Here is a 10,000-nt window from a genome sequence, read left to right as displayed (position 1 = left end):
TTGACATTTCAACATGGCGGCTATACGCGCACTCAATCCGAAGGCTGAAGTTGCAAGGTCTGCCGCAGCTCTGCATTTAAATACAACAGCGGCACGAGGGCTTCAAGATGTACTGAAAACAAATTTAGGACCAAAGGGCACCATGAAAATGTAAGTGGAAAGATCATTTACTTATCAACGAGAAAATTTCATAAAACACGTGCTTTTTTCGTAAGGGTCCCCGATTTCTGGTTCCAAAGTGATTCTTTCTTTCGTTGTGGTAAGGGGCAAAACTCCTTTTGCCCCTTTTTACAACATCACGGCTTCTTCATATGGGAGAGTTACGTTTTTGTAACATGAGTACACGAAGTTTATCTGAAAAATAGAAGTCATGTAAAGGTTATTTTAATTATAAGAGTTACATGTACTGTACAATAAGCTAAACTAAAACTTAACTTTTAGGTCTTACTTGTTATGTACTGTGCCTTAAGTGATCTTTAAATTGTGAACAGACACTTAATAATTAATACTTGTTTCCGCAAGGCCTCAGAAACGAGAACATCGGGAAGTGGTATTCCAAATTGTTTAGGTGTATCCCTTTTTCCACTCATTTCCCAAATTTTATCTTTAAGGACGTTCGCGCCTAAATCTTCCTACGGTAAGATTTTCTTCATTTCTCGCCTAGAGTTAGGTCATAAAGCACTTACTCCAAAAATGAAAAAGAAAATGGGGGTCACCGACTTTGTTTCGGAGAAAATGACAGTGGAAAAATGCCTTAATTTCGAGAAATCGGTCATAATAGCGAGATGTAGGCTCCTCTGGTCATCCATCGAAAATCAGAAAAAAATAACTGTTGGAGTGAAAGTTTCCGTACATAGGTTTTAGGAGTGAGATTTTAGATAATTGTATGCCGCTAGGGATGTGGTAAACAGTAGAGTTCATCCTCGACGAGCTCTATCCGTTGCAACCACTACCGGAATTCGATGGCACGAGGAAAGAAAATGTTAAAAAAAGATAACTTCTTACGGTGAGAATTTTTCATTTTATCATATTTTGTAGATAGTAAGTAAAGTAAGTGATTCATGATTAAAAAAATAGGGGTCACCGATGATCTGAACGAGTAAAATCGATGTGATTTTGCAAAACTCATGGAAAGTTCGTTTGTCACGCTTTTGCGTGACCTGTCGGGCAAGGACTGGAACCCAAGAGAGGATCGATCGTTGAAGAGATGAAAAGTTTCTACCGAAAAAAAAAACCTTCTCGAGCATAGCAACGAAGTTTTAAGCAGGGGTCATCTTCATTTGGTTGGTGTTTTGTATAATATCTCTCCATTGCCGTCATGCTCATCCTCTGGAGTGTGTTTTTTGTGACGTTCAATCGCTGATTGTGTCCACGCAGGTCCGCACTATTCAAGCGGACGAGGACGAAAATACTCCTCAATTTTCACGAAAGTAAAGGGAAAGAACTTTAAAAACATGCATTCACTTTGAACTTAAGTTCGTAGGGTAATAAAAACATTTAAAAAAAAAGCCCCATTAAATTTACCCAACGGTTCGTCCTCGAGTTTTCCCGAAACTTTCAGCCACTGGTCTACTCGATCAGCTACCTTTTCCAGAACTTTTCCATCCTCCCGCTCACTTCTCTTTGAAGTTTCATGATGATTTGGAAATAAATGTGCCATTTTTTTGCCGGTCTAGAATTTTTTCCACGGCGTTTTTGTCACCATGTTATTTTAACTGATGCTTGAAAAATGTGTATGAAAGTGAAGTAGACTAGCGCACGACTGATAAAACCTCGCGAATATCAGTCGTGCAGTACTCTACTTGACTTTCATAAATATTTTAAATCAATTTTGACTGATCACGATCTTCTCTGATCCAACGCTGTGCAAGACGTATCCAACACGAAGTAATGCGTGACATATTACAGTCGCGTTACCTGCGCAGTAACGTTGCGCACAAACAATTAGCGCGAACGTCTTTAAGCCTCATTACTGGGTTGCCAAACCCAGTCGGAATCTCGGTTTCATTTCGTGGGTTTTTTGTTATTTTTTTCCGTGTCGGGAAAAGTTTTGCCTGTCACTCCCCTGCTAAGTGGTGTCTTTGTGCATAGAGTCTTCTGTGCGTATTTTGTTAGGTTTGAGGGGGCTGGGGTAATGCATAGCTTGCTCTGCACAATTAACCTGTAATGGCGTCGAAAGTCATTGTAACGCGAATGGCGTTTTAGTACATCTTTAAAGGAAATATACCCATATGGAGCTCAAGAATGGAACGTCAAGACAGGCGGTGAAACATAAAGATCTGGAATCTTAAAAGCGACGATTAATGGACTTCGACAGTGTGAATCTTTCGTGCGTCGAGCCGAAATCAAAATGAGCTGTACTTCTAATATTTCGCCAAGGTGGTGTTACGTACAACACTGAAACCAAATGGAAATTTCTCTGGTAACTTACGGGTTCAACAAAGACAGAGAAGGAATCGAACACCACAAGTAGATCTGTGATCTCTGTTGTGTGTCTCACAGTGTTTACCGAAGTCGCATCTATTTAAGTTTGCCTGTTTGTCTGGCAAGTAACATTCATTTTGTACTCAACTCTGTTAAAAAAAATTGGAAATGTGACTGTGAAAAATTATTTGAATGAAAGCTTGTTGTCTCTTTTGTGCTTTATTATTTACGGTCAAGATTCTTTTCGAAAAGGGTTTGATGTGAACTGTCAGAAATTTATTTAATTGCATATGCTTTGTGATTGTGTGTTTCGCCTGCACGCACGCAACTGAAATAGGAAGGGTTTCTTGCCTCTTATAACAAATATGTTGCTTTTTTCAATAAATGTTTCGCTGGAAAATATTTCTGTGAAATTTCCAGCTTTTGTAAATTTATTGTGTTGTGTAATTTTCGAGCGTAGCAAATTTGCATACATGTGCTGAAATGTGCTACGGGAAGAATTTTTGTGGTAACGCATAAGTCACGAAAATAAACAGGTCTGTTGGAAGCGTGCTTGAGTTTCAACAAAATGACCCCCAACATCGGCAAAAGATTGTGACGCTGATGAATAATAAAGTAGCTGCTATTACCAAAACGATGGAATTACCTGGTGATAAATAACCTTGTCTTGGAGAGTAAATTTTTGATTTTCCAGAAATAATGGTCAACCTCTGAGAGTTGGGTAATTGTGATCTTTGTGTTGAATTTGCACATTCCTTGTCAAAATTTATAACAATTGAAAGAAAAAGAAAACTAACAAAAACAAAAACTTGGCATCATTTGACACAGATGCTTCACTGTTTCGCGAGTAAACATGCCGTGGTAACTTGATCACTGCGCCCGCTGAATTCGATGTGCGATTTACTCGTTGCAGCCAAAAGTACAATTACAACAAAACAACTAAAATCTCCCAAAATGTTTTTCGCTGATGGTAACTTTTTATATTCGTGGTTCAAAATTAATGTTGTTTTCATGTCGTAAATTTTGTTACCGATGGCAAATTATTTTATTCTCGATCGACAGTCCAGAAACTTCCTTCTGCTCTTCTTAAAAACTGTGCATCCATATTTATTTACTTTTACATCAATATTTGTTTTGCATAAAGCAAGCTAACAAAATCTGTATCTTGTTCACATTTGATAGAGTAACCCCGCCGGACAGAGCTTAACTTCAGCTTTCAACTTTTGTTTACAAAGCTGTAAGATGCTGTTAGTGCACGCTTACACTTGTGATGGAAAGAAGTTGTATGATCAACATGTCAGCCCAGAAGCCAATGTTTCTCGATTCCCTTTTATTTTCTTCAATCTCTCTGGGTTCAGTACTTTGCTAGTAACCACATGTCTTCTCAAGGGACTATTTAGCCAAGACTTCTACCATGGCGCTACAATGATATACAATACCTAAACAATATCGTGTACTGTTAGACCTACATATTACGCAAAGACAACTGTCAACATGTCAGCAGACATGTTGACAGTTGTCAACATTGTTTTTCACTTCCCATTTATTTTCTTCAATCTTTCTTGGTTCAGTACTTTGCTAGTAACCACATGTCTTCTCGTGCTATTTACCCAAGACTTCTACAATGGCACTTTGTACAATGATAGACAATACCAAAACAATATTGTGCACTGTTAGAGATACGTATTACGCAAGGACAACTTGAATCTCCTGGAAGACAAAACACTGCTCAGTTGACATTATGGAATAAATCGCTGTGTTACTTCACTACCACACGTAAGCAATGCGTGTTAATTTTTTTTAAAGAGGACAGGAATTTCTTCTTTCTGACAAATGATTAATTTAATAGGCCGGTAGCCAGGTTTTAACCTCAGAAAAGAATCTGTTTTGTCCTACGAACGTGTGAGGACCTGTGAGCCAAAGGGCCTCTGCTGGTATGACTTCTGGGTGACCCCTTAAATGGTCTTAATAACCCCCCAACTTGAAAAAAATTGCCTGGAGCGCTGCTCGTACCACAGGCAACGCAGTGTACCCTCACGGAGGGTCTAGTTCAGTTACAGCGAAGCTCATTTCTGCGGAAAGCAAAAGTAGACTTTCAATCCTCGTGATCCTGTTGCGGCTCATTATGTCGTATTTAAAAGCACAATAATATCACAGATTCAATGGGATCATGTCTGTTATTAGTTGTGAAATCTCTCCTTGTTTCCAAGACGACCTGGAAGAGATGGTGTAGTATAATGCCCGGCTTTTCTGGCCTGGGGCCCGTTTCTCGAAAGTCCCGAAACTTTACGGGCCATTTTCGGGTGCCACAATTCCCTTTGTATCTCAAGAACGGAATAGATTTAAGTCGTCGAAAGATACAGTTATTTTTCTTTCTGCTACCTTGAAAACATGTTAAAAGATCGGCTTTCCAAAACAAGTGGTTGGCAGTTTCGCAAATGGCTTTTCGAGCCCGAATAGTTTTCGGAACTTTCGAGAAACGGGGCCCTGACCAGAGATCGCTTAATTTTGTAAGGATCATTCCTTATCCAGGCTGATCTTAAAGTTTGTGTTGTAGGATCATTACAATGTACCTTGAAATTTAGCCTCAGATTTTATGAACAAAGCAGTCAGATCAGTAAATTTAAATGACATTGTCCTTTATTGTATCGGGTGGTGTGATCCCATTTCCTTGAACAGCTGGGTGTGATGTGAACTTCCTTACCTTTGTTCTCATTGTGTTAGGTTAGTGTCTGGGGCAGGAGACATCAAATTAACCAAGGATGGAAATGTCTTGCTTCATGAAATGGTAAGTTCAAATGTTGCATGTCAAAAAACAAGTGGGCCTTTGAGTTTACAATATTATTATTGAATTTTGTTGCCCTTTTTTAGAACTGTGTAAGACTGAGACTTTGCCAGTTTAAGCAAATGAAAAATGCATCATGAGGAATCATTTGTAGATTTTTTAGTCTGTACAAATCATGTGGCTGACCTTTTTGAAAGCAAATTTAAAAGAAAAATGTTTTCTGAATTTAATAGTTCTTAAAGCATTTTGATGATTACCTTACAGAACTTTAATGGTAACCTGAGTTTCTTATTTCATATATGTGGAGAGACTACCGGTAATTTTTGTGGTGATTGAAAAATCTAGGTTTCTGAGGTTCTTTTGTGAATTGTCGAAATGATTTAAATTCATTCTATCTTTCTGTCCTGTGGTGGTCTCTAAGATCATTCTTTAAAATCATGTTTGTTTCTTGTCATCAGCAAATTCAACATCCAACAGCTTCCTTAATAGCTAGGGTGGCAACAGCTCAGGTAAGGGAACTTGTGATTGAGAAAAGAATGGTAATATTATAGATGATAGATTTGTTTGATTCTCATCTATGTGCCTGTATAGCACTTGTACAGTACATGTATTTATTATATGACTAGCTCCTTGAGCGGGCAAGATGAACCAAATCGCGCGCTCTGATTGGCTACCCGAGCGGGCAAGATGGAGTGATACTGCCCGCTCGGGATTTCTCGCTTGGTCCCGCAAGATCAAAGATCATTTTTTGGTGTTTTAAGTCATATAATAAATCCTTTATTGACCAAGATTGTTCGGTCAAGATGACTGGATATTGGCCTCGTTCTTTTTTTGCGTGTTTATGGACCTCGACTTCGTCTCGGTCCATAAACACGCAAAAAAAGAACTTGGCCAATATCCAGTCATCTTGACCTCACGCTTGGTCAATAACCCATACTTAATTTTTTCCAGGATGATATCACTGGTGATGGAACAACTTCAAATGTGCTGATAATTGGGGAGCTTCTTAAGCAGGTGAAGCTATTTCTAGCAACTAGACTGTGAAGTTAACAGTATTGATTTTTTTTTTGTTAAAGTTTGATGGTATGCTTTCTCAAAGAATGAACTTTCAGTAATGATTACTTTGAACTTGATGCCACTAGTTACTTACCAATTTTTTTTTTGTCTCAAGGCTGATCTCTACATCTCAGAGGTATGAAATTTTGTAAAATGTTCCTTAAAAATACTAATGTCTCATCTGCTAGTATGATCATATCCCCAGACCAAGAGAAATCAACCAAGTTGATATTTTCAGGCAATATTCTTCCAGAAATCAATCTCTGTTCTAATGCAACTGCATTTTTTGGTTTGGTTCGGTTAAAAAACATATTGGTGTGAATCAGTAAGAAGCACCAAGTGATTATAACTTGAAAAATAGGTCATGAGTGCATTTGATGCTTCCTGGGTAATATGTTACTAACTAGGTGAATTGCATGGTTGTAATACAGTAATATTATTAGGATGGAAGATATATGTTTGTGTATTTCTGCCTAACAAAGAATGATTGTCAACTAAAACAGCAATTTGATTGCTATTTTAGACAGTCTTTGATACAGTGTACAACAATGTGATTTTGCAATATTTACTATGAACATGAGAAATTTACTAAGAATATCCTATGATTTAACATTATGACTTTGAAATTTCTGTTCCAGGGATTGCATCCACGCCTAATTACAGAAGGATTTGAAGTTGCCAAGAAAAAAGCTTTAGAGGTATCATGAAATTATTTTCATGCTACAATGAAAAAAAAAAAGTTTGCAATCAAAGCATATTTTTGGGCACCTTTAACACAATTATTTTCCACTGAATTCTCTCTTTTGATCTCCCGTTAAAGTAAACAAAACATACAAAGCTAGATGTTCTTTCAAAGGCCAAAAACATCTAGAGTGGGAACAGATTTTGATGTACTTAGATTGCCAAAAAAAATCAGATGAAGTCATAACAAAGAAGTGATCATGGGGCACACTTCATCACATTGCCTGGGCTCAGAGGAACAAATCTGTTCCATGATTTTCAGAATTCTGCCTGCTGGCACTGATCATTATTGTGTTTTGCTTGCTTGTCTTTTGTGCAAAGGTTCTTGAAGAAATAAAGGTTTCAAAGGAAATGGACAGGGATACTCTAATAAATGTGGCAAGGACATCCCTCAGAACAAAATTGCACTCTGAACTAGCAGACCTTCTAACTGAGGTGTATATTCTGTTTTTTGGGCATTGTAATCATTTATAGGCAAGAAATGTGAACAAGTTATTACACAGTGAATGAATGAATATACATGTACATGTAGTGATGCATTCAAACTCAGAATAACATCTGATTTACAGTCCTCTTCTCTGTAACCTGGATTTCAAAGGTTGTTGGGTGTGACCTCATTTGACAAACCTCATGTCTTTTCTTTTTTTAAGTGAAACTCATCAACATTGAAAAACATCCCTTACATCAGAGAGCACTGAGCTAGGTTAAAGCACCAGCTTGGGTGGCCATTACATTCAAAATCATAAAAAGCCTACCGCGTATCGGTGTTGTCCATGGAAAATTTTTGCGACATACTGAAGCTCAGTTTGTGTGTCCCCAACATACCCATTATAGGGCAACATTCCTTTGAACTGAGTCGTTAGGTTGAGTTGTGGGTATCCCTTCCTTTTAAAGGCTCTTCTGTGCTCTGTTCTTCGAGGCTTAGTAGAAATATGTTTCTTTTTTATCTGCAATAATAATATTATCTAACAAATGGGGCCGCTTGTTTAGCTAGTCGTTTAAAGCTATTTCTGGCTTTGATCACATGGCTGAAGCTGTGTTTCGTGTTAATGTTGTTGTTGTGTCATTCAGAGTATGACTGTCATGTTTTTGTGTTTTGTGGTTTTCCAAAGGTTGTAGTGGATTCTGTGTTAGCCATTAAACAACAAGAGAAACCAATTGATCTTCACATGGTAGAAATTATGGAAATGATGCACAAGTCTGGAACAGATACATCGTAAGGAGGTTTTTTTTTTGTTTTTGCCATCTGAAACTCTAAAGAACATGTTAAACATTTATAAATGAATCATTATTGCTCCATGGTGCCATTATTTACAGTTTGGTCAAAGGACTTGTGATGGATCATGGAGCACGGCATCCAGATATGGCAAAGAAAGTCACAGATGCTTACATCCTAACCTGTAATGTATCAATGGAATATGAAAAAAGGTGATAATGTTATAGTAAATGGTGTATTGTTAATTCCCATGGTAAAAGTTATTTTCTTGGATAATGCTGAATGTTGTAGACATGCGCCATTATGTAAGCATGTAAAGTGTTTACATATTTAAGACAGACAGACAAATTGACCCACCTGTCAAGAAACAGCTTCTGTGGCTAAAGAAGCTAAAAGTGAATGTGTAGCACAATCACCGTACCCACTTGGGGGTGACTCAGAAACATTTCCTGATTTATTCAGTTTAACGTCTTCAATAAAGCTATATTTTTGCTGAATGCTAAGGTTATCCTTGTTGATTATCATACATGGTGTAAAAAGTGTAAGCGACTTTCCTTTATTGAGAAAAGAAAGGAAAAGGATAGAAAAATAGGAAAATTTTGTGTGTAACGCGTAACACAATTTTCAAATTGAAAGTCTTCAAAACCATTTTTCATAAGAGAGAACAATTATGTGGATTAACGGACAATAACCAGTGATAACACGCAGTAAATACTACATATGAGACAAATTAAAACAGTTCAAGTTTATTAAAACACATTAAAAAGATTCAAAATTCCGTAGTTTCCTTACTGTAACGCTGTGTTATGGAATTCTGGCGCTCACTAGGTTATAGTTTGAAACAAGTCTTCAATTGATATCTGTGGCTTCAAAACCATCTCAACTAAATGCTCATACCTAGTGCTTTAACATACAGAAAAATTAGTTTGAGGGATCCACTACGAATGGAGAAATCACTCCTCAAAACAGTCGCTACGCTTTTTCTGTTCCGCAATTACGCAATAATATTTTTCGAGACCACTTCTTTCAATGTTGCTCCTGCTCCAACCAAGGCGTAAGTGGGTTCCAACCAAGCATTTTCTGAATGCTCACAAGTTCCACTAGCTATTTCCACAGTTTCGTCATCGTAGCTTTCAGGGTCGCGAAAATATTAGCCTTTGACTGAGTCGCTACGTTTTTTTTAACATGCCGGGCCATATTGAACCTAGTCTTGAGTGCCAGTGAACATCACAAATCTACTTCGCAAAGAAGCCATGATTTCCATGTGCTTCACAAGGCTTGGTAACCTTTCCTCTATGGATATTATTGGGAAGTCCACAATGTCTTTTCAGGGGCAATTTTCAGGAAATTGAGAGAGACATCTGCTCTGACCTCAAATTGTAAAGTGGAGCAAAAAAGTGGAGCAGAAAGCCAGCGTTTAGGGTGTCAATAGAACTAAATGAGGGGATGCTATCCTCCATGTAGTGAAAGCTTTCTGTTTTTACTTTTTATTTGCCTCAAAATTGACTATCTGTATGAAAGACCACGCCTGCAAGGGGTCATGGGTAAATCAAAAATTCAGTTTTAACGGACCAAACATTAATATTTTCCGAACAATTAGACAGATATGTAAGTCTGGGTGTGAAATAAGCCAAAATAAGTGATTTTCACCCCAAAAAACACAATTTCACAATTTTTAGGTATGTTACAGAAATGGGTACCGTGATCATGCTACTCATCAAAAGTGAATGTGTGGTTGCAGAAAATATCCATACCTCCCCCCCCTCCAACCACGGAAG

At 37.7% G+C, this 10,000-nt stretch overlaps 1 protein-coding gene across 1 annotated transcript in view; it reads left to right on the top strand.

The window, feature by feature from the left end:
• LOC138045750 (T-complex protein 1 subunit zeta-like) overlaps window positions 1–10,000 on the top strand; it is a 19,320-nt gene that overhangs the window by 9 nt on the left and 9,311 nt on the right. Inside the window, exons 1-9 of the mRNA XM_068892357.1 lie at window positions 1–150; window positions 5,149–5,212; window positions 5,668–5,718; window positions 6,161–6,223; window positions 6,381–6,401; window positions 6,904–6,963; window positions 7,328–7,441; window positions 8,119–8,222; window positions 8,324–8,434. The exon at window positions 1–150 is cut by the window's left edge and continues 9 nt beyond it. Of these exons, the coding sequence (XP_068748458.1) occupies window positions 14–150; window positions 5,149–5,212; window positions 5,668–5,718; window positions 6,161–6,223; window positions 6,381–6,401; window positions 6,904–6,963; window positions 7,328–7,441; window positions 8,119–8,222; window positions 8,324–8,434 (725 nt within the window). The 5' untranslated portion in view covers window positions 1–13. The remainder of the gene's footprint in view (window positions 151–5,148; window positions 5,213–5,667; window positions 5,719–6,160; window positions 6,224–6,380; window positions 6,402–6,903; window positions 6,964–7,327; window positions 7,442–8,118; window positions 8,223–8,323; window positions 8,435–10,000) is intronic.

The sequence above is a fragment of the Montipora capricornis genome, chromosome 4 (assembly GCF_036669925.1).
Source record: "Montipora capricornis isolate CH-2021 chromosome 4, ASM3666992v2, whole genome shotgun sequence".
Classification (NCBI taxonomy): Eukaryota; Metazoa; Cnidaria; class Anthozoa; order Scleractinia; family Acroporidae; genus Montipora; species Montipora capricornis.
The sequence above is the reverse complement of the archived record's forward strand: the minus strand, read 5'-3'. Positions and strand labels throughout refer to the sequence as shown.